Here is a 25,100-nt window from a genome sequence, read left to right on the forward strand (position 1 = left end):
ACTTGAGGATCTTGTTTACAATGTACACCCCATACACAAGCAAACTGTTTTCCTAATATGACACCTGTTTTTTTTTTTTGAGTTCTGGCAGGATCTCTCCCACCCACTCCCAAGAAAGCACTGTCAGTTTGCTGTAAGGCTATCAAACTGATATCTAGCAATGATAGTGTGGTTTCCAGCACAGCCGCGGTGTAACTACAGTGTGGACACTGCAACTCAGTGGAATTTTGTCAAGCTGACATGGAAAGATGTAGCAGACGTTGGGTTTACCCGGTGTACTGATGTAACTATTAAATAGGAAGAGGAAGAGCAGAAATTCAACCCAAGGTCAAGCCTTTCTAATTTTTTTTAAATTCCCTAGAAACCTATACGTACAGCATTATTTCTACAGTTAAAATTCCCCAGACTATACCGACTTCACCTCTGGCGAAGGAGACAGCCTTTCTGTTCTTTTTGATAGGTTGCAATGCAGAACCAAAAAACGAAATACTGTACGTGAATTTACATGCGCACAATTCAACACCCACCCAGGTACCCACCCACCAAACCCTCGCCCATCAACCCAGTTTTTTTTCAAAGCGTTGATGCCACCCTGACTGCAACCCTGCGAGGCCGCGTGGATAGTCACCCTGAGCAGCTGGTCGCCCCTTCTGCGACAGATTGGCCAACAGATTCCCTCTCGTGTTGTCACCTCCTCCTCATCCTCCTCCTCCTCTCCGCCTCCATCACATCTGCACAGAGCAGCAGGGTCAGCCGGGGTCTGTGGCCCACACTGGGGGCCAAGAGGGGATGAGCGTTGGGGCCTTGATAGATGGGCGACTTGAGTAAAAGGCCTCAAACTGTAGACCAGACAGCTCCAGCACATGGCATGCTATCAGTCTCTTTTTTCTTTCTTTTTTCTCTTAGCCATGGAAGTCTTAACTTGAGAAAAGATGATTTCAAGTAAGTTCATGCCATTCATCAGGGAAACATTTTTGTCCATTTCCAGAAATTCTTTTCCCATTAACCTTTTAGACCCAGCTGCTGGCTCATGATGGATGGTCTCGTTACCAGCGGCTCCAAGCCGGCCGTAATGAGACAGCCATGGACATGGGATGCAGACCCCTAACTCAAGAATAGACAGAATAATACATTTGCTTGAAAACGATCTGCATTCTACACACCTGCAGCTTTGCCGTGTGCAGACAAAGCTTGTGCAGACGCTGACACATAAAGATATGCTACTTAGAGTTTCAGATGAAGGATGGAAGTGTGGGTCATTTCCAGCATTAAAGTCAGATGATTAGGTTGACTCACCTCTGATGACTGATCCCATCTGGCCAAAGGGACCATAATGTCTGCAGACTGACATGACACAAAGCTAACCCTTGTGTCGATCAATCATTTTATTGACAGTGAGCAGTGAGCCATTGGCATCCATTTTAGTTACTTCAAAACATGTTGGAGCCCATACCCTGTGTGTCTTATTCATATGATTAACATTGGATGGTATGGAATAAACGTGAATAAGATTGAGAAAGACTGAGAGGGAAGTTCAAATGAGTTCCGGATAAGGAGTCTCAAAGGAGTTGCCTCCACCAAAGATGCCTTCTTGCTACTATTCTACACGTGATCTTTGTACAAACAAAAACAGACAAAACCCCCTCTCTTTTCTTAGTGTGAGTAAGTGCACTGTACTGTCTGCAACAATTCATCACCAGGAGCTAGCTAGCCTGTCCCCGCTTTGAACAGCAAACCCCAGCAGGAGCCTTTTACGGGGTGTTATATTCTTAGCCCTTCGACTACAGTAAAAGTATTCAATGATTATCTTCTTAAAAAACATTCAACAGATACAGCAAGGTCAAAAGGTTTGCACTTTTTAGAAGTCTAGCGATGAGAATTGCAGTCGTCTTCTGTGGTTTTAGTGACAGGGACACCGGAGAAGCAGTGCATTTTTTAACATTTCTGGTGTCATTAGTGTCAAGGCAAGCCATTACCAGTACTCCGTTCCGGTGTGCACATCCCCACAACAAAGTGGGGAGGTCGGAAGTAAAAAGAATTTAAGCTAAATAAATATTTCCAGACTTCAAAACCCTTCATACGAACAGGAAAGTATAGTTGTATATTTATGACAGATATTTCCACTGACAAAGATCAAATCTCCCCTTATGCTTGAATCAACACAGAGCCGACGGTACTAAGGTTGATTTCCCTCGGTATAGGAAAGAACACGTTGGGAGATCAGGCTAGTGTCGCAAACGTTACGATTCCCTTCACTTGCTGTTCCCAAAGTATAAGCAGCCATGAGGCCTGTGGCTAAGAAATAAATAGGAGTAGCAGAGAAAAGTTAAGAGTTTACCTTTTTCCCTTGAAAGGTACACAAAGCTGCAGAGTTTCAGGGAAAGAACCATGCCTTTTTTCTTTTCTTTTTTTTATCATTTCCTGGCAAATATCAAATCTTTTTTCTGTTTATCTCTGAATTTCTCGGAAATGGAAATGATCTGCTCCTAATTTCATACACAGGCTTGTACATGGGCATTTTGTAAAGGTGTTCCATATTCTCTTTTCAAGAGACACCAACTTACTGTAGTTTGAAACTATATGAACTACATGATAAAAAAAAAGAAAACCAGAAAAAAATACTGTTATTTAACATGTGCCTGAAAACCAGATTGAGAGTACTATGTTAAATAAGGAGAAAGAATCACTGTTATTATATATTACAATCAATCAGTTGTATTTATTTATATTTTGGACACCTTGGGTCTGTTGCTCATACTACCATTTTGTGTAAATGCAGAACTTTATAGTCATAAATAAGCAAGGGTTTGGCTGTTAAAACACATACAAATACACGCGCACATATGCCCACACCCTCCCACATAAGAAGCTGGGGTTAATCAATAGTTCAAAGAAAAAAGATTGAAATGATAAATTGTAATGGTCCACCAAACCTAAGCGTGCCATATGTTGTGTATATGTAAATATATCCAAATGTATCATGTGTATTATGAACTCTGAGGTGGAAAGGAAACTGTGTATTATTTATGGAGACAAACACTATTTTGTTAAATAGAATTGAAAAGAAGTGTTATTCAGCAAAATGGGTGGATGTCTTTCTTTACCCTGTGTGTATTTGTGTGTGTGTGTGTGTGTGTGTGTGTGTGTGTGTGTGTGTGTGTGTGTGTGTGTGTGTGTGTGTGTGTGTGTGTGTGTGCATACACATAAACAAAACACTAAACAACAAAAAAGCTGCTGGACATGAAGTAAGATTTTTTTAACATGTAGCGCTATCCTGGTGACTAAAGGAAGAGTCTGCAGTGCAGAAAGAAAACAACCAACAACAAATACTGCAGAAGTGGGCAATTCTTCTCTGCTGACTGCAGAGGCATTCCTGGCATCTCAATGCACAGGAGTGTCTGCGCACAAGGCCGTCTGTAATGCATACCGCCACCCAGATACCGGACAGCCAAAAGAGCCAAGCTCATCCATTCCCGTACCTGCAACAACCATAAAATAAGACAAGGCCAACAAAAGACAAATAATGTTTGGAGACTGGAACTATGCCAGTGTGGACCCTCCCGATAGGCAGTCCCAACAATGAGAACCTGAATTGGGTGAGTACATTATCTCTGTTGTGTGTAACCGATTGAGATTCATAGTGAGAAGGCAAGAGATTTTAAACAGAACTTTATTGAAACATTGCTAATTTTACAACGATCCTTGTATTTTAGATAATTAAGCTGGTACAGTAGATTAACATTATCCTAATCATTTAAAAAAAAAAAAGTATTTCACCGTCAACTAAGAAGTGTGAACGTAAGAGAGGGGGGAAAGAGAGTAAGAGATATAGAAAGAGATAAAAGAATGAAAGACAGGAGCAGTGTCTAATCTTGTGTTTTTTGGTGTAGTGCGGTAAGTCAGAGGCCATTACTCACCAGTTCATTTCCTCACTCCATTTCATTACCAGTCAGCTGAGGCTTCTGTCCTGTCCGCACCACTAATTCACCCCCCCCGCACGCACCCACGCAACCCCCGATCACGGACGGGAAAAGGGGGAAGCAATTTAATGCAGCATGCCGCAATCAATAGCAATTAGGTGCATCCCAGGCTCATCCCATTGAAAATGGCTTTTTGGAAGATCGCCAGTAGAAGACCTTGGGAGTGCACAGGGACCCCTCAGACACACAGAGTCAAATAAAGTTTGGTTGCCTTTCAAGCGCTATTGGCAAAGGAGCAAAACAGAACAATAAATGCGGCATGTATTCCCACTCTGCATGGCAATCGATATGTTTGAGGGATTGGACAAGAATAATGAATGGGAGAGTTAACCCTTTCTGGTGAGCCACTGTTATAAAAGGTTTTTTACTCTGGCATCCACTGGTGTGTGCGAGAGCCAAAAGTAATGCACGACATCTTAAGAGGATTATGAGGATTTATGTTTTATTTTGAATTAATAGTATATCTCTTGACACGTAATTTGTTCAAAGTGTAATGAGCACCATTCCTCTTCTGAAACATGCATGGACACCATGAAACAAATACAACCTTACTCAGCGTTTCTGCTGACCACATACAGACGGTAGACAGGAATATGTTGTTAGGCATTAGGTCTGCAAACAGTCAGGAAGACATTAGCAGACATCCACAGCTGAGGCTTGTTAGTGAAGCTTCAGCTACTCCTTACGTATCCCCAGTGTCTCGCAGTGAAACCCACAATCAACAGACGTTTCAAAGAAACGCTTGCAAAAGAAGAAAGACAAAGCGCAGAGTCAGTCTCCATATACCTGTGTTAAGCCTCTGGCACGGGGAGGAGGCAGTGAGAGTCAGTCTGACCGTCCCCGTGTTAAGCCTCGGGATAGGGGAGGAGGCAGTGAGAGTCATTCTGACCGTCCCCGTGTTAAGCCTCGGGATAGGGGAGGAGGCAGTGAGAGTCATTCTGACCGTCCCCGTGTTAAGCCTCGGGATAGGGGAGGAGGCAGTGAGAGTCAGTCTGACCATCCCCGTGTTAAGCCTCGGGATAGGGGAGGAGGCAGTGAGAGTCAGTCTGACCATCCCCGTGTTAAGCCTCGGGATAGGGGAGGAGGCAGTGAGAGTCAGTCTGACCGTCCCCGTGTTAAGCCTCGGGCACTGGGAGGAGGCAGTGAGAGTCAGTCTGACCATCCCCGTGTTAAGCCTCGGGCACGGGGAGGAGGCAGTGAGAGTCAGTCTGACCATCCCCGTGTTAAGCCTCGGGATAGGGGAGGAGGCAGTGAGAGTCAGTCTGACCATCCCCGTGTTAAGCCTCGGGATAGGGGAGGAGGCAGTGAGAGTCAGTCTGACCATCCCCGTGTTAAGCCTCGGGATAGGGGAGGAGGCAGTGAGAGTCAGTCTGACCATCCCCGTGTTAAGCCTCGGGATAGGGGAGGAGGCAGTGAGAGTCATTCTGACCATCCCCGTGTTAAGCCTCGGGATAGGGGAGGAGGCAGTGAGAGTCAGTCTGACCATCCCCGTGTTAAGCCTCGGGATAGGGGAGGAGGCAGTGAGAGTCAGTCTGACCATCCCCGTGTTAAGCCTCGGGCACGGGGAGGAGGCAGAACGCGGCGATGCAGTCCACCACCCAGGATGCGGGTGTCGTCCACACCTTGCCCCGGTGCCGCACCGCGGTGGCGGCGGCGGTGTTGCGCGGCGAGGCTCGCGGGTCGTACAGGATGTACTGGGTGCACAGCGCCTGGTCCGAGCCCGGCGCGGCGTGGTAGGCCGCCTCGCTCACCGTCTGCGTGACGTCGCTGTCGGGCTTGGGCTGGCGGCTCAGCAGCTGGCCCCCGGCGCCCCGGAGCAGCTGCAGCAGCTCCTGCTTGGGCGGGGCGCCGAAGGAGCCCAGCAGGAAGAAGAAGCAGCCGTCGAAGAGCGGCGGGAGCTGGGGCCAATAGAAAATCAATAAGACAAAGCCATGAATAAAAGAGGGACGGCGGGAGGATGGTGCAGTGGACAATGCGGCGGGGGGGGGGGGGGGGGGGGGGGGGCACGAGACTGTATGTGTCCGTCTCCGCTGTGCTGATGGATGGGAACTGGTAAGGGTGGGTGGGAGAGCCCGGGAGACAGACAGACTGACTTGATTTAACGGAATAGATGTAACATTGCTGTGGATGTTCGTCGCTGAAAAGGCATATCGTTCAATCGTTAAAAGTAAGTTTAGAGTTTGAAAGTCAATGAGTGTCTGTCTGTCTGTCTGCCTGCCTGCCTGCCTGCCTGTTTTCCAAGGACCATTATCAAGATAATTTAGATATTCTCTGGTTATATTATATTCTCTGCCTTTGCAGTGTACACACACCTACGTGTGACACTTTCAGTTTTCAGTCACAATTTCCTTTAGGAATAAAGGCAGTCAACTATGCATTTGAAAAGGGGGGTGGGTGCTGCTAAAAGCAGACACTGGTACACAAAATCCTAATTAAAGAAGAGGGCTGTCCGGTAACGCCGGCAGGTGAAAATTGGATGTGGACACTGGTCCTTAATGCTGAACCAACGCCCCGCTCTCATCACCCCCTTGCAAGGCCATTGCCAGCAGTGCTTAAATGTGTGGCTGTCTGTGTACAGCTATTGTATGCGTACGTGTTTTTTGTGTGCTTGTGTTGGTAATGACTCAGCTAAAGAGACAACTCTTGGTTCTCCTGAGTCATACACTGCAGAACTCTCCTTCTCCATTTAAAGCAATGAATTTGGGCCGCTGTGGATGCCCCGATTTATTTACAGCATCAATGAATTCAATTGTTTCTGGTTGTAAATTGGTTCTCTCCGGAGTTCTCTCAGCCTCCCCCTCCCTCTCTGACCCCCCTTCCCCCCTTCTTTCTAAAAAGGTAAGCAGTTTCATTGACTCCACGATTGTGACGTTACACCTCGTGTGCGGGCAACCGTTTTATAATTACTGCTGCTTATCTATGGGGATGGGGCTGATGGACTTTGCAATGAGAGGAATAATGTAAAGCAAGCAGGGATGACTACGAAATATAATGCTGAAGGTGCCAATATCCGGTCTCTCAGGTGTTCTCTGGTGTGCTGACTGAGGTGGCAGCGCGTTCATCGGAAGGAATATTTCCCTCAGGGATTTAAATGGCTAATATGTGAGTGTGGATGTTGCTAGAAAGGCGTTTTGACAAGGCAAATATACTTTTGACGCATCCTAAAAAACAAAAATGTCGACATGTCCACAATATTATACTCTATATTGTTATTCCCGTCGCTTGAGAGCCAATATCACCCGACTCTTCTCAAAGTCACCGGTTTTATTCGACGTGTGCCTTTCATCACACATCGGATAAAAAACACATCTCCCCCAAAAAAAGCAGACATTGCAACTTTTTGCGATTATGGACAGCCAGTGCAATATAGTTACTGCGAACACAATCATATTGCGATACGGTCATCCATTCAATAAGATGTGCAGCCATCATGCACATAATTACTGTTTGTCCCCGGGCTGTTCCTTTGTCCAAAAGAATCAATATCTACACCCATGCGTAGATTAGCATACACACGCATGTGTCTCTCTTAGACCCACCAGATTATACTTGTTGATACGGCCCCGTCGGGGCCCGTCTCCGGCCTCGTATTCCAGCTCCGGCAGCCACTCCCCTGCCCGCAGGCACGCCCTCACCCCTGAGAGAGAATGAGAGAGAGAATAATAAGATGATTAAGGAGAAGTTAGATGCGTATAACTCTGTACATTTGTTTGGTGAGCGACATGCGACAGGTCAACCACTGATGAGGGGTGATCAATTTAACTGTGGGATAAGGCGGTTCGACCAGGGGTGAATGACCAGAGAGGAGGATGGAGGCCGAGAGTGGATTAGAGACAGAGAGAGAGATAGATGAATAGTCATTTGTTTTCCTCTGATGATGGGTTGGGAGTGGCGAGCCAATTATTGTTCCAGCTGAGTATGTGATTTTTAAAAGGCCGTTTCTATCCGTTATCGTTAGCATGTTGTAAAAGCAGATGGATCCACAAATAGGGACTGACTCAACACTAGCCTGAAAGAGCAGAATAAGAAGAAGGCCTGGTTGAACAGACAGGTGCTTCGGTTTATGGAGACAGAGAGAGACAGAGAGACACGAGAAATAGCTCCTCTAAAAGGGAGAGAGGGAGAGACAGAATGACAGTCCAAGAGAACCAGAATGAGAGAGCGAGAGACAGAGACAGAGAGAGACAGCGGGGAAGAGGCCGGGACAGAGCAAGTAAGAGACAGAGAACAATAGACTGGGAGAAACGGCTGAGGCATAATGATGCCGCCACGCCATAGGATCACACACTGTAGCACAGTTCAAGCCTCCTCGCTGGGAGGCCAGGATCAGGATAAGAGACGTGCAACTGTCATGCTTTTCCCATCCCGGAGCTGGCTCGACTTTGTTTGTTTTTTTGTTTTTTCCCAAAGACATGAAGGGAAGAGAAACTTGAGCTCTCAAACTTTGAAGGGAAAGAACAAAAAAGGGGGAGTAAAGGGACGAGGCACGGGGAGACTTTCAAATCACCCAGCCTCACATCCCCAGCGTGTCACAGAAGGAAACTGAAATCAAAAATAAAGCAGAAAACCTTTTCATGCTGCTGATGTTGACAGTAAATGCAGCCATTATCTTTGCGATGAAGGGAAGAAATAAAAAATGGCTGCGGATTTATCGTAGTATTCTTCATATTGTGCAATGTGTCAATCAAATTGCCATCGACTGCAAGAGTTGTTGTGCGATTTATTAACCAGCGGCATCCCGTCAAGTCCAGTTTATCTGTAGTCTCCCTTTAACACAGTAACGGTGTCAATGGGTTTCATACTTGATGATACCACCTAATCTAAATGCCTCACATGTACATAGAAAAGACTCCCTGAACCCAGTGGGTCAAGAAACACATCGAGCCCCCCACACTGCAGGGACGGCAGAGTGCAATAGGACATAAAAGACACAATGAGAACAAAATGTAGCATTTAAACTAAAGGTTTGCTGGAAGCCGCCGGGGATAAAAGCTTCTATAATGATAGAAGGCAAAAACAGGATGAATGTTCTTTCAATGGCTGCGATGAAAAACCATTGAAAATCGACTTAATGGTAGAATTAAAATGATTGGAATCAACTGTTGAGCTGCCTTTATCGGCCTGGTTTGATGGCAGTATTTCACGCGCCCCTGCCTCATTATGGAACTATTATACAAAAAAGAAATGCATGGGAGGGGGTTATTCAAATTTATATGGTTGATAAATAATGAATGATCATCCAATGTAATGCTGCCCAATGTTCTTCAGAATTTCTGAAATGAATGTACTTTAACAAAACACTACTCATGTGGGTCACTTCCCCAGATGGGTTCAAGACCAAATCATTAGCGTTATTAATGGCTGTTGCCGGAGAAGTTGCAGTGCTTTTCAGCAAACAGAATGAGAGCAGGGACCCTAAATACATAAAGGAGAAAACCATTACTGGCTTACATTGTTATTTAACTCATCAGTCACCTCGATGATGCTGATTTACTCTCCATATTGGTGAGAATGGTGCAATTATTTACCTGACGTGAATTAAACCAATCTTTAATGCATTCATTTTCATTTCCCTATAAACACTCACTAACTCACTGGGTGACGACAAAACAAAAGGCTTGGAGGTTTCAGCTCAAGCATGGGTTTCATTGCAAATGTTATATTTTGAAAGCAGTCAATTATTTACCTATTGTGAATAAAGGCAATCTTTTATGGTTTTCATTGATATTAACCATAAACACCCACATACTCTCTAAGCTAGGGGAAGATCAAATAAAAAACATGGTGGGTTCATCTTCAGGATGGGTTTCATAGCAAATGTTTACTATTGAAAACGTTCTCATCACAAGGTGAAATCAAATAAATCAAATGCCTGCATTCGCTTTGGTGAGGTGTGAAATCTCTATTTTGGAATATAAAATACCCCTGCAAAGTGGGAAAAATGAATAACTAGGCGTCCCCCAAAAAACCTGCCAAACAACAGGAGCAAAATATGGCAGCAGACAAAGTGGACCATAATGTACAGTATACTAGTATTACGTAGGAAGACGTTATCTTTCTGATGTTCACAGTCAACAACATGCAGCACGAGGGTGTTAGTTTAGGGACAGATTTCCCCTGCAGAGACATGGCTATGCACTGCTGCTCACGGCATTGTCATTGTGGGCAAGGTGTCCGAGAGATGTCCCATACGACTTGAATCCGAGGAGGGAGTGGGATGTGGTGACTCACCGTCACAAATGGTCCACAGTACACATCCTCTCAGCACAGAACTGTTGGCCGCTCAAGACTTGGACACCGATTTAATATCCACACACACACACACACACATCCCTCTTAATCACCACTTTCATGTGCCGATGGCCTGTTGGTCCCATGCAGGGGACAGGGGAGATACTGGGGTTAATTGTTCTGGACGATATGCTCGGTCCAGTAGCCAAGTGCTGAATAATCATTTGCATATGCGCTAATGCCATTCTTGCTGGAGCTGCGGAGCGGACAAGCCATGCGTTTGCATCTCAAGCTTTCAGCCTAATTGTACGAGTTCACTCCTTGAGCGAGGGTGTGTGTGTGTGTGTGTGTGTGTGTGTGTGTGTGTGTGTGTGTGTGTGTGTGTGTGTGTGAAAATTAAAGTGAGTGTGTGTGTGTGTGTGCGTACACAAACAGGACAAGTATAGGAGGACATCATGACATCCTCGGTTTCTGGATGAACTCTTCGAGAAAGAACAAGCCTTAGATAACATGTGCATCCCCATCAGGCTAGTCTCGGTCACCACCAGGTCAAAGATATCAAGAGGAAGCAGCTAATAGGGGAGGAAGGTGAGGCTTACCAGGGATGTACACCTCTATAAAGTGTGATCCTCTACAGAATGGTGTTTGCACATAGACCGACAAACACACACACACACACTCTCAAGTGTCATCACAAAGAAAGAAGGATGAGTGCAGCTCAGGGGAACTAATCACGTTCCAGACAGAAGAGGGTTTGGGGGGGGGGGCTGACTTGCTGTGTGGACAGCAAACCTATTATGATGGGCAGATCAAGGAAGCTGGCAGTGTGGACACTAAAAGCCCCCTTGTGTTTCGCATTGCCCGCTCAAAATGGCAACCAAATAAATGGTGCGATGACATGGTGTCATTCATTAAGCCCGTTTTGTTCCTGATCGTACCATTACCTCACCAAGAATGCTTGGATACGATGATAGGAAAATTACAACTTTCCACCAGATGTGATCCGGTTGCACCTAGGAATTGTGTTCTATATTTGATCCATCTCCACAGATTAATTAAGAAAGGAGGGTTGATCGAGTCACGGCGAGATGCCCGACATTTGTGCAAACTTTCAAAATGTAATCTCATAATCACACATAGTATTTAAGAAAAGTGATGGCTGTAGTGCAAGTGACAAATTGCAGGTTTAAAGCCAAAGGCACGATTTGATCTAAATCTTAAAAACAGTTCTATGGCGGTCCCAAGAGGTTTCCAACTTGCCACCCCCCATCCCCATCTCATGCACGAAGAAAAACTCTGCTACTGCAACTTCAGATGTGTCCAATGCCCAACAATGTGGCTTTGCAAATCAACTGAGATATAGTAGGCCATAGGTTTGTTAAGGCACACCAGTCACCCCTTATCTCAGATCGTGATAATTTCCTGACACACAAGTTGACTCCGCCAAACCCCAAGCAGACACTGAAGCTCCCCTCGACACGTTGCAATGTGAAACGCAGTTAATTGACGGCGGGAGAAAGGGCGCATCTGCGAGCACAGGCACTCTTCCACACACACACACACACACACACACACACACACACACACAGTTGACAAAGATGCAGCCGCAACCCAATGAGGTCCACTAAGGCAACACTGACAGACGGATATCTTCCCCTTCTCCCCTGAAGCTAGCTGTCTCTCAACATCTGCTCGTTGTTGAAAACAGAAAAAACGTAGCTGAAGGATGTCAGAGAGACTAGAGCCAGGCACAACCGCATCGTGTTCTGTTGATGAATGCATTGTGGCAGGAATACCACAACAATAAAGAACCTAGGTGTGCCTTTTTCCTTCTTTGGAACCTGTTTTAAGTCAAGTGACAACAAGTGAGTTGGTTCTCGGCATCTCCTAGAAACGCAACCGCAGTATTTCGCCAAAACACAACACACACACAATATTTAATTCTTAGAATACAAAAATAAAAAAATTAAATCTATGTGAAGTAGGGGTGTGCACGGGTACACGGTTAGTAAATCATAACCGTTTAGGAAAAAATCAGTAAATGAAAACAGTAAAAAAAATAATTGAAAAAATCACAGCGTCTTTGTTTCAATGGGCATCGCGATGGTCCATAATTTCAACATAAAGTTTACATATTTATAATTCGAAATTCGTCCAAGCCTTTATACCACAGATACTCTAGGGTCTATAGCATAAAACTGCGTTGTCTGATTACAGTTTAATTCATTTTCACAATTTACCAGCTCTCGTTTTGAAGAATAATCACCACGCCATTCGATTCAATGGGAATCGCGACGGTCTATACTTTCAACATAAAGTGTACATATTTATAATTTGAAATTCGTCCCAGCCTTTATACCACAGATACTATAGGGTCTATAGCATATAACCACGTTTTCTGATTACAGTTTAATCTAACAGTAAGCTGACAACATCCTAATTAACACCGCAACTGCAAATTAACCACAGAGATAACCATGGCAACCGGTCAAATAACTTTTCTTTTTGCGATCATTCTGCTTACGCATCCGCCGTGTTGATAAACAAATAATCCCCCTATAGCGCGACTGCGGTCCACTTTAAAAAAACAAAAATATATATATTAATTAATAAAAAAACGGTTAACCGTGTGTACGAAAAAAAGGGGTTGTGTAACCGTTACAACAAAGGCATACACAGAAAATGAAACACCTGTGAAAGGGATGGACAGAAAATGGAACAGGATAAGTAGTGATGCTGAAGCGATTATTTGAGGAATCGATTGTTCCATGGACAACCTTTGATTTTGATAAGACTGCCATAAGAAAAACAGGTGTGTGTGGGGGAGGTCATAGGTAGTAAGGGGCCAGGGTCTACTATACTCACAGCTGTATCCTAGAACCCAACAGCCAGCAAGAACTCCCTGGAGACTGGAGAGGGTGGTGGGTGCAGTACCATCTGGGACCACCACGTGGCTAACTGGAGAGGATGTGGGGGGGGAACAAGTATTAAGCTATTGAAACCTTTGCAAGACCTGCATGGTCGATAGAGCCATACATGTTGTTCATTGCATTACATTGATAGCCATCCACGTTAACAGAGTTGCATTTGATGATTGACCCTTTGAAAAGGTGTAACAAAACAGGACACATGCACAGGTGTAGCTACTACCGCTAGGGGTGTAGCAGATCAACAGCACAGACAACATTGGAATGCTTCATGTTACCGGTTACCGGACATGCATCTTAGGAAATAAATCTGCATGTTCCAGGTTATTGGAACTTGTATCCAATACCTAGACCGTGAATGAGCTACGGCTGGAATGAAACGTGGTGCGATTTTACTATATTACCAACCAAGTGATGTTTTTTTCACTAATCTGGTGCACAAACTGATTGTCAGGTGGGACAAATAACAAAATAGAACTGAATCACAATATATGAAATATTCAATGCATTATAATTTGCCCAATATATCTAGTCGACTTATAATTAACAGTTGATAACATTTATATGCCGCTTTTTCTAGGTACCCAAAACCGCTTGTGTGAGTGAGTGAGTGAGTGAGTGAGTGAGTCATTGTTACACATCAACCACTGCCAGTGTTGGATTGATAGGCAGCACCTGAGGATAAAGGATCATCTAAAGCAATGTTAGAATCTGTTTTCAGTATAAAGACACCTCTCAACACGAAGAACAGAACACCTCCAAACTCCGCTCTGGTACTGCTTAAAAAGGACATGCAGAATTATTAGTTCATAAAAAAGGAATAGCCGGGATTATTACCTCACTAAGTCAACAAGCCACAGCAGAAGACAAGTAATATAATGGCTGTAATTATGACTCGAGGGCAAAAAAAAGGAACAAAAAAACATTCTTACATGCTGTGCTGATGTGTGTTAAATCTTCCTCGCCACGGGTTCAGAAAATGAACGTCCCTCTTAAAAGCATCAACTGCAAACCCCTCCGGTCTGGCTAGCTCAGCGAAGAGTGAGCAAGTGCTTTTTCCTTTTTTCCCCCCACCAGCCATTAGTATTCTGTCGTCTTACTGACTGCAATTCCAAACAGCTTATAAAAGAATCACTTTAACCATTTTTCTGCACGCCATCGCAAGAGTGTGGTGCGGACAGTAAGCTGCCATCATGCTGCTACTACAGGGATATAAACATCTCTCCAAGACGAGGCATGAATCCTGATCTTTGCACATTACATTTCTAACCGCGTGCAAGCGGTCACACACACGTCGATTGGACAATCCCTCGCACACATAGATGGTCATCAATAACTACCGCCACATCCTTGTGTTGGGTTTTGAGCCTTGTGAAGATTTTAGGAATAGAACACTTGCGAAAAGAAACTAAATTATCCAACACTTGGTGAATTCCAATGTGCCTTTCGGCAACAGTTTTTGCTAGCATCTAATAATATTTGTGTGTTTTAATAGAGTCACTTAGCAACAGTTTCCTTGCAGGTTAATCAGGGAAGCACAAATTAAATCCCAAGAGACCACTGGGCACACTGAACAGGGCTTGCTAGAGAACACTTCAATGCAAGCTGTAGAAGGAAACTGGAGGCAGTTAATAAGATTATGAAAGAAAGAACCTTACACAATAAACCATGTGCTAAACATGCAAATGTTTACAATAGTTATATCACAACAATTGCTTATTTATCTTAAATCTAAGGTTTGAATCAATTTCATCAAGTAAGTTAATTAAGATCATTGCCATCTATAAAATGTCTTAATTGCTCAAATTAGTAAAAAGTGATGAATGCAGTTTGACTTTAGGTCATGATGACACTTCGAAGAACTTTTACCTGAGCCTGAAAAGGTTTCAACTCGTTTCATTCCCAGCAGCCGGGCCAGTTTGGCCAGCTGCTTCTGCTGGGGTTTGGAAAGCTTACTGGCCAAAACAATCATCTGCTCGTCCCGTTTCCCATTGGAATTGGCCTATGGCAGAATACAATCAAGTCACAGGTGGAAGCGATGCAAGCATTAGATGTGAAGGTGATGCAAGAGCCAGAAAGGGCCACTATGTATCTGATAAAGACACATTATCATTAATCCTATGTTTAGAGGATCACTTGACCAAGCTTATACTGAAGGGAAAAACTGAAACCGCTTTATATCTTATCGTTTAAGTTCCCAATTATACCCTACTGTTATTAAATGCTTTCATAACAGACCCCTGTAAATACAGAGGCTCATTAACTCTGTAGATAAATGCAGGGGGGGAACAAAAACTGCTTAAAGGTTGTGCAAAAACTGTTTCTTTAATCTAAGTGTGCCTCCAGCTGTTTGAAAAGGTCAAAACACATAGTTGCAACTTGCAAGTTATTTAACTTCAGCAAAACAGTTTAAATCCTGCACAGTGCGCTCTTTTTTATGCACCGTAATCGGCACCGTGAGAGGGCAGAGCTGCACCAACACTTTCTTTTTTGACTTATGTATTTGCTCATGGTGCTTTATTATTATTAAGCCATCACGCCTTCTGCAGTAGGGCTGCATGCTCCGCCAGCTGTCCTGTAGCTACGCTGCGCCAGGTCAAAGTCAAACTTTATTGATAAAGTACATTTCACGCGCAGCATATCACAAGCTGCTTGCGATACGTAGTAAGAACTAAGGGAGCGGAGCTAAGTGCACCGAGCGGATCCTTCTTCAGACTCACCATAGCCAGGTTGGAGGGAGAGCCGACCAGCAAGCGGTCGCTGGGCTGGGGGGTGTCAGGGCTGGACCTGAATACCTCGCGCATCTCCAGGCTCACGGCGTAGTCTGCCGGGCGCTTCCCATAAAGATTACTGAGACAAGATCAAAGAAAGGCAATTCAAAAAGGAATACTTTACAGGCTAGGCACATGAGCTACGCTCGACGAATACCAGCATGCACGTTGACATCCTATAGCAGTACACAGTCTGTATTATTCCATGTGCTCATGGAGGTGGAAATGGTGGAAAAATGTAAGACCAACAAGAACCAAGCAACGTTTATTTATATTTCCATTTAGTTGAGGAACAAGAGATGTTAAACAAAGTCTGGTGTTGATTGGGATCTGAAGGGGTTGACTGGGAATTTGCAACTTTGTGTTCGGTCAATATCCTCAAAATGGTTTTTCGCTCAGATTTTATAAGTTGATATTTAAGTGTGCCCATTTTCGGGTTGTTATTCCCATGATGTCTAGCTTTCCCGCAGTTCCTAGCCCTGACGATAACCGCATAATATTGACTGAGCCATTGCATTATGGAAACAGTCTCAAATACAATAGCTGCATTCGTCTTTAACTTTTCCATGCAACTTATTTATTAAAATATTTGTATAGATATACATGATTCAGAATACATCTGTGTTCGGGAGCCCACAGTCCTTTTAAGAATACAACCATAGTTGTGTGAGTGAACTTTTTAGAGGTGGTTTCACAAAGACTTAAGACGGGCAAAAGACAGCGTAGCACACCATAGCACTGGCATCTGCAACGCAGTAAGCTACTGACACACAAAGACGAAAGTGCAACCCGGCTTTCCCTTTGTGTCACCGCGCCGTGTGTTGATCAATGAGCTCATCTGCCAGAAAGACAGATTCCCTCAAGTGTGACAAGCGAGAAACCCACGGTCACCTTGAGGGAGTGAAGGGAAGAAGAAAGAAAAAAAAAAACACACACTGGGAGGAAGGGAATTAGTGGAAGCGAAAGAAGCAGGAAGCAGGACCCGGCAGGTTGTCTGCAAGATTAGGCGTCAGCAATGATAACACCAGGGGGACAATTAATAGGACCACTGGTCCATAAAATATTTCATTTGGATTCATACCCACAGCATCCCCCCTCAACCCGCCCGTCTCCCTCCCCCCCGCCGCGACACTATCACAATCACAAACAAATGCAACGCACGCACAAACAAATGCAGCGCGCGCACACACACACACACACACACACACACACAGTTTACGCATCATGCGCGCCAATTGATAATACATATTATTTTATGAAAAGGCAAAATAATAGGCCCCTGGAAAAACCTGTGGGCAATCGGGTGGGGGGGGGGGCTTTCCATTCACGAAAGCTGTCACATTTTTTACATGCGTGTAGGAGTAAAGCTGGAAGTGTGCCAGCGGACGGAAGTGTATGTGTGTGTCTGTGTGCGATTGGTAAGGGAAAACAATTTCATTAATGAACCTTCGTTCCCCATCTTGAAATGAAAAGGGATGGCAGTGAAGCAGGAAACCGCTTGAACACTGAACGCCGCCAGCCGACCTTAAACTAAAAACACACTACTGACACGCATGACAACTTTGGAGCAATGTTGTTGCTGGTGGTCTCCCCCACCCCCCAATCGCACCAACACTGCTGTCAACTGTGTGGAAAAAGGAAAACGTGGCCTCTGATTAGGGAATGAAAAAGGAGGAACAGTTGGCACAAAGAGAGAGCAGGTAGGTGGAAGGCAGGGGAGAGACTCATGCAGTGTACAGAAGAACAAACAATCATCAGGAAAAGCCCAGAGAGCCAAGGGATAAGTTTGAGATGAGGTTTTTGATTGCACAACACACCCGAGGTCCAATCAGGTATTCACATGTTGAGCACACCACCAAGTAGTCCTAAGGTACCTCTTACAAGTGATACACCAGCATCAACATTTTGGTTTCTGCGTGCATCAGTGTCTATGTGTATGTGTGTGTCTACTCTACTAAGGTGGATCAATGTTTGCTTTGCATGTCATAACCACGGACCTCTGGGAAAAGTAAAGACCGCTAGTCCTAATTTGAGTTCAGCATTCTGCACGATTCAGTGAAGCGAGGCGTAGCGACTGCAGCGGGGACTTGAATGAACCGGGCACACATCAGTGGATACAGCTGTAGCTGTAACATGGCCGACCATGACGCCATTAATACCGTTAATGTCATCAAAGCCATTAATGACAACACTCTGGGGATTTCCCAGGCAATTCTGTAACCACGTTATTACAATACGTGGAAGCCATGTCTGTAGCCGGTAAGTGCAAAAAAGTGTGTGTACGCACTTGATTTATACACTTGAGATAGCTGAACATTCTCAAAAAAACGAATAGTTAAAAACTATAATTTTACAGACTGGATTTATTTTAAATTACTTTATGCTAACAAGCACTTAGTAGGCAATTGGGGATTCCTACATGATATCCAATAAGTCGGCTGCTACAATTAGAAAAGAACACCATGTATTTACAACTAGATGAAAAATCCCTATTTTTCACCATTAAAAAGGTGCTGTGTGTTTAGCGGCATCTAACGGAACCGACTTTGGGGTGTGTGTGTGTGTGTGTGTGTGTGTGTGTGTGTGTGTGTGTGTGTGTGTGTGTGTGTGTGTGTGTGTGTTACATCTGCAACCTCACCTCTAAATGCCACTAAATCCTACACACGACACTTTAACTGGATGAAGGGCTGTATCGGACATTTAACTCCTCCTAATACAGCTATATAATACTGCTACATCCTAGAGCAAATGTGGATCTCTCTCTCTCACACACACACACACACACACACACACACACACACACACACACACACACACACACACACACACACACACACACACACACACACACACACACACACACACACACACACACACACACACACACCTCTCTCTGTCTGTGACCCGGACCGTATCTGAAAACCATTTCCGATCTCTAAGCCATTGAGTTGCCGTCTTCGTACCAATCAATCCATTTACTGCGTTGAAAACAACCTCTCCGTCTGACTGCATCCCGAGCAGCCTTGCTCCAGCTCACAACGGACGTGTGCTTGTTTGTCTTGCTGTGTGCGTGCCAACGTGCACCCGGGTGCGCGGTGGAATGAATTGATGGCGCGTGGCATTCAAGAACAGCATACATCTCGTCAGCGGCATCATGACGGATCGTCCCCGGTGGCCTGACCAGACGCCGGCGGGCGGGGGAGGGGTGGTGGCGGAGCGCAGCGGCGGCTGACTAAGTGCTGTCAGAGGCCCAACAGCCATCAAAGTGACGAGGCCAGAAGAAATATATATCTAGATAAAATTGATTCTTTTTTTTTTTTATGAAAGACAATTAAATACAAAACAGGTGAGTCAAAGGAAAACAGTCCCGAGTCGACCCGCGATCACGAGTAGAGTAGGTTAGGGTGGCCCAAACCCAGCTGCCCTACAGCGGGTACCCAGCTGAGATGGCCTCGGCTTAACGCCCAACGAATAATGTGTATTCCTGTGACACCGGCACCGACACCTGCCAACAGGTCTGCTAGTCCGCTGTGACCTATGGCGCGTTGGTAGGCATCATGGGGAGAGGTTCAATCAATGGCCGCAGAATTCACCCCACTTTTTTTTCTTTCCTTCAAATGAATACTACTTCACGATCAATCATAATCGTTATCGACAGCCGGGCGATGGACGGAGAGACCGGGAAATAGTTTGGCTTTCTCAAGAGGGAGAAAGCCCTTCTATTGAATATGTTTTTCTCCATCTGAACCAGAACAAGGCTTTTAGTGGGCCTAGCATTACCCAAAAGAAGGAATTTTTGATATTTAGTGTTGAGGTTTACTCTTCAAGGAAACCTCTGTCAACCTCTTTGGAGCCAAGGAGGTGCCAAATGTGTTTTGTTCCCACGATGACCTTAATTGTGCGCACAACATATTAAATGATGGTCTCAACTTAAAACACGTTGACAGAACTTGCGGCCTCAACATTGTGATCGGTTCCCTCCAAGCATATCTCGAGACCCGGGACTACAAACTTCATAACTTATGCTTCAGGCGAGTAAAAACACACAATTTTCAGGCTGCGGTGAGCGAGATGAGGACAGGCGAGTTTGGTTCATCCTACTCACAGCACGCTCTGCGAGGCGCCGTGCTGCAGCAGCAGCCTGGCGACGGCCGGGTGTCCGTTCCTGGTGGCGTCGTGCAGCGGCGAGTCGTTCTCGTAGCCCGGCGTGTTCAGCAGAGCCCCGCGGGCCAGCAGCAACTCCACCAGTGACAGGTGGCCCAGGTTGCACGCCTCGTGCTGGAACACACGCACACAAAGACTGTGTCACAACGCTGTCATGGTGTGGCTGTTAAACAATCTGTATGGTTACACTGGGGAGAGGAGGAAAAGGCTTCTGCTTTGTTTTACACACTTTTCTTCGGCTTAGACATACTAGTATTATGAGTATTATGCTTTTTTCACTTTCAATATGGATCCTTTAATTTTGAAAGTACACAAATACATTTTTTCTTATTTTTTGGCCATGGCAGCATGGATCATTGAAAGTTAGGAGGTCCTTATCTGACATAAATTAAACTCTAAAAGACTGGGTATTCTGGGTGTACAAATATCGGATTTTTTGACAGCTGGTAGGATTTTCAAGGTTATCAGGTTTCCACATGTACCCATCCAATCCAACCCATTTTGATGACGCCTGTGACAAGTATTAAAGCTGTCACAAAGTCACAAATGTTTGGCATCGAAAAAAAACATTGAACATTTTACTATGAACTGCATGTATTTTATTTCTCACAAAAAAGGAATTGAGGATAGAAGAAAGACTCCAGGGTTACTAGCTCCTATTGTCCAGTTGATTCGGTGAATGAAGTGCCTTTTCAGTGCCTCTTGAAGGGAATAGCTCTATCTGGAGTGGGGCGGCAGTAAGCATCACTAACAACTATCCCCCCACAGGCTATTATTTTCATACCAAAAAGGTCAAATTTAGTTTGTTAAAAAAAAATAATAATAAATCACATTTGTTTTTACCATTAGTTTACGTTAAGTTCCACTCTGGAATGTAACCAAGCATCCTTGACCTATCAGGCGGTAGGGCAAATGTAGTGTAGCACTCCAAAACTCAGCAAACAACAGCTGGTTCCTGTTTTACCCGGTTGAATAATAAATGAAATGCCCAATACATATCAGAAAGACTGCAGGGTAAGAACAATCATGGTAAGAATGCCATGTAAGCCAAATAAGTATGTTTGGCAATAACAGAACTCTCCTGAAAGCATTTTAATTATAGTTTAAAAACTGACATCAACTGGGTCAATGTTTTCATATGCGTGCGTCTCACCAGAGGGGTCCAACCAGCATGATCTTTCAGGTTCGGGTCTGCCCCTTGGTCCAGTAGCTCTTTGGCAGCCTCTACATCTCCCTGCAGGGAGAGAGAGAACGAGCCAGAGAGAGCGAGAACGAGCCAGAGAGAGAACGAGCCAGAGAGAGACCGAGGCAGAGAGAGAGAACGAGAGAGAGAGAGAGAGCGAGAGATGTCTGAGGTATAAAAACACAGCCTCTTATCCTAGTGCAACATAAGCGCTGTAGTTTTATCAATTGTGCTCAGCAGTGGGCCATTGATTACCTTGTCGAGGATCTAAGGAGGGATTAGGCCTATGTTTACACGGATTAGAGTACGAACATTTATGCTCCATGGGCTGGTGAATGCCCCACAGATCGTTTTCAGAATAACATCCTTATGGTAAGGAAATTAAATAACAATAATGATAAAGAAATCAAAACTGCAACGGAGAGCTTTATACAAGCGTATCCAAGTGAATAACCAAACCGGAAATGAACCGGAGTAGGAAGAGACTAAATGTTAATCTAACGCTAAATAAATGCAAGAATTATTTTAAATCATTCAAACCTGCTAATGGGAATAGATTGTCTAAAATGGCAGCTGTGTGTGAAGTCAGCATACTAATCAAAAGGCAGTCCCATTCTTTGAAATACTGAGAAGAAAAATGATCCTATCCCATCACCCAGTCCTGGTGGATATTAGCAATTCTCACGCTAGCACATGCTGACCTTTATAACGGCTAGATGCAAGGGAGTCTCCCCCTTGTGGTTCCTCTTCATGACCGTAGGACTGGCCTGGAGGGAGTGGCTGCCACCCGGTGTGCAGGCGGGAGACCGCCTCCCGATGGAGCCTGGACTCTCTCCCGGCTCTTCCCTGGATCCGTTCGGGCTCTTCCCAAACATTAACCGGCCCAGCGATGGAGGGGTAGTAAGGAGGGCTGGATTTCCACAACCCCCGGTCAGCCTCTTGCTGCGAGGGCCGGGCGAGGTCCGGGGTCTCTTCGGGGTGCCCTCTGGGGGGTCGCATGCCTCAGATCTGGGTCTCTTCGGGCTACGCTGAGGGGAAGGGACACTGTCCTGTCTGGTAGCCTCCGTGGGCTCGGGCAGTGTGCCACATGACGACTGGACAGGGACTTGGGCCAGAACAGGAGGGTTCCCTGCAGCTTCACGGCGGCCCTGTGGGACGCCCTCAATGCTCCCGCTCGGCAAGACTGGGTTTTCTAGTTGGGGCGCCGCTTTACCGGGAGTTTGAGACCCGGCCGGGCTCAGGAAGGACACTCTTTTACTGGACTGCCTAGGATTCTGCCAAGGTCTGCTGGCATGTGCCGACACTCCTACCTCTGTACCAGTTTCCCACCTCTGGTTGATGGTCTCCAGTCTCTGCATCTTCAGTTTCCCTTTGATCTGCTTGCGTGTCAGTCGCGTGCTCGCCACCGCCCGCTTCCTTTGTGGGACGCTTTTAGTTGGCCGCTTCCTGGTTTTCCTCGCATTGTCCTGGGTTTGTGGGAAAGAGGAGCCAGAGCCCGAGTCTTGAGAGGAGATGAAGTCGAAGACGGAGAGGTCCTTGGGTTCCACCCTGCTGGTGTGAGGGTTTTGAGGGGTGGTCTCTGGGGCGGGTGTCTTGCTTGGCGGGCTGTCATCAGGGGAGGGCTCCTGCACCCTGCAGCGGACCTTGCGGCTCCGAGGACTGAACCAGATCTTAAAGTTCTTCTGGTGCTTGAGGATTTTTTCATACCCGGGACTTGCTTGTAAAGGAGAAGGGGCTTGCTCTGTAAATAACAAGATGCATTTATTTTACAATCCATTATAATTTACTGAATTATATAAATTGACAAATCTATTTAGCCTATGAAGTTACTACCTGTCCTAGTTTATCAAGACAAGACAAATCCTTCGATAGGTAGGTTTGCAATGTGTAATTAGTGACACGTCACAGAAGAGACCTGAACCAGAAATGTTGTACTTCCTAACATTTTAGAAAAAAAAAAAAACTATTTATTACCACTTCACCAATAATCACATGCCATGCCAGTTTGTTCCACTTTCGGGACTGTGCCCTTACGGGTTAAGCGCAGTCACTTAATTCCCAGATAGCTACTCATTAATTGAGCAATAGCGCCACAGAGCTGTCAGCTGGAGGGCAAGGGGCAGGCCCGGTCGCCACAGCAGCTTTGTCACAACTTAGATCTACTTGCAGGCCAAGACAGATGGGCTAATTGCAATGTATAATTGGTGTCATTGCATAGATGGCGGACGGGCATTCCGGATTAAATAACACAGGAACCATTCAAACGCAATAATAATTCAGAGAATTAGTAAGCTGGAGATGTAGAAGAGAAATTGCGCCTTCATCTATTTGTGTAGAGTTTTTGGAGAGATGATAATAATATAGGAGAATAAGGATAGTAATAGAAAAAGTATCGCAAGAAGCATTGATCTTCTTACCTGTGGTAACTGTCGGGCAGAGCAGGGACTCTAAGCTGCAGAAGAGCTGTGTGATGTTGCTAAGTTGTCTGTTGATCTTTAGGTCCTTCACCCAGGCAGGACTCTGACACACCACACAACCATCACCTGCCCGTGGGCCAGCACAGGATCTATTACAAAAAAATGTAAACACAACTGGATTTTATAAAACCCTTGGGTAAGATGAGAAAAAGATTAAACCCAAACAATAAACCGACAATAAGACAGCCAAACACATTTATAAAGGCATTGTGAGAAGTTGAAATACATTTCTGAAACCCCTTAAGGAACCACCAAGGAGACCATCTCTACGCATATCCTCTTTAACTCATCACTTTTAGTTTAACCAGAATGTCTAAAAGTTTCCTATTAGACATTCTCTGGTATAACATGGCGATTTGTATGACACACGGGCACATTTGATCAAATCTGAAATGTCTCGATCGTTCAACAGCTATCCTGGCTTTTTGCACAACCTTCTCATTGCATTGTTTAACTATGATCTTGCTTATTTTGGTGCGTGCATATTTATTTGATCAATAAAGACACTAAAAGTTTATTTAGTAATGCTGTTTAAGTCGCAGAAGACCTATAAATACGGTTTATGCCAACAAATGAACCCTAGGCTAAAACGTCCCGTCAGTGAGTGGGGACATTAGATTAGACTTCAATCTAGCGGACTTGTTTATGCGTTAACAGATGTTGACGTAGATAATTCAGCATTACCTGCAGAGCATGTGCTCACACACACCGAGGCACACCGGCTCTGTCAACAACCTGGAGCTGTGGAGATAAATAATCAAAATCGTGGTGAGAATATAATAGAATATAAAAGATCCATCAGGGAAACAGGCGCCCGAGTTCTCCGCAGCGTTGACTATTACCATTTCGAGCAAAGTAGCAGTTGTCTAAAGTTGGCTACTGCCTCTTTAGTTTGAGTCCAGTCCCCTGTAAAGTTCGAAACGTCGTCAGCCATACTGAAGGTTTCCTTTGTTTTGTTTCTCGGTTATAAAATCTACGAGACAAGTTGACAACAAACACGAAGAATTATTCAAATTACTTCCTGGTTTCATCTTCTCCCGCCAATTTATGGAAGCGCTACGGTTGCCATGGCAAATACGGTGACGTCAGTAAAAATAATAAGCCTCTTGGATTGTAAAAAGAATCATAATATCACAAAATACCATTTTACTTTTCCTGATAATGGATGACCATGGCAATTTAACTAGAATAATTATTAAATGTTATTAATCTATCACTAAAGCCTACCGGCCACCTCCAATGTCACCAATGCAAGTTAACAAAGATAAACGACTTTGTCTGTTGTTCATTTTTGTGAGTAGGAAAATAGAAAAGTATAATACAGTTGAATCGATCATTTTTATATAAGGAAGTGACGAATGTGTTTG

General features: G+C 44.8%; 1 protein-coding gene across 1 annotated transcript; it reads right to left on the reverse strand.

The window, feature by feature from the left end:
* Positions 1 to 5,388: 5,388 nt before the first annotated feature.
* On the reverse strand, positions 5,389 to 24,704 carry bard1 (BRCA1 associated RING domain 1). Its single transcript, XM_079733557.1, has 11 exons — positions 24,576 to 24,704; positions 24,418 to 24,474; positions 23,674 to 23,822; positions 21,958 to 22,997; positions 21,227 to 21,307; positions 20,015 to 20,187; positions 15,859 to 15,988; positions 15,008 to 15,140; positions 13,077 to 13,169; positions 7,520 to 7,617; positions 5,389 to 5,878 (listed from the first exon to the last, which is right to left on the reverse strand). Exons 1-11 carry the CDS (start codon positions 24,665 to 24,667, stop codon positions 5,528 to 5,530), a joined length of 2,397 nt encoding a protein of 798 aa, XP_079589683.1. The 5' UTR covers positions 24,668 to 24,704; the 3' UTR covers positions 5,389 to 5,527.
* Between the last annotated feature and the right edge of the window lie 396 nt (positions 24,705 to 25,100).

This window comes from Pollachius pollachius (genome assembly GCF_949987615.1).
Source record: "Pollachius pollachius genome assembly, chromosome: 3".
Lineage (NCBI taxonomy): Eukaryota > Metazoa > Chordata > Actinopteri > Gadiformes > Gadidae > Pollachius > Pollachius pollachius.

What these genes read in the sequence shown, in the direction of transcription:
- bard1 (XM_079733557.1), bottom strand. Translation starts at nt 24,667, where the DNA reads ATGGCTGACGACGTTTCGAACTTTACAGGGGACTGGACTCAAACTAAA. An exon ending in GGCGCCTCGCAGAGCGTGCT is followed by an intron (nt 15,989 to 20,014) that starts GTGAGTAGGATG and finishes ATCTTGTCTCAG; the next exon opens with TAATCTTTATGGGAAGCGCC. An exon ending in GTATCAACAAGTATAATCTG is followed by an intron (nt 5,879 to 7,519) that starts GTGGGTCTAAGA and finishes TATTGGCCCCAG; the next exon opens with CTCCCGCCGCTCTTCGACGG.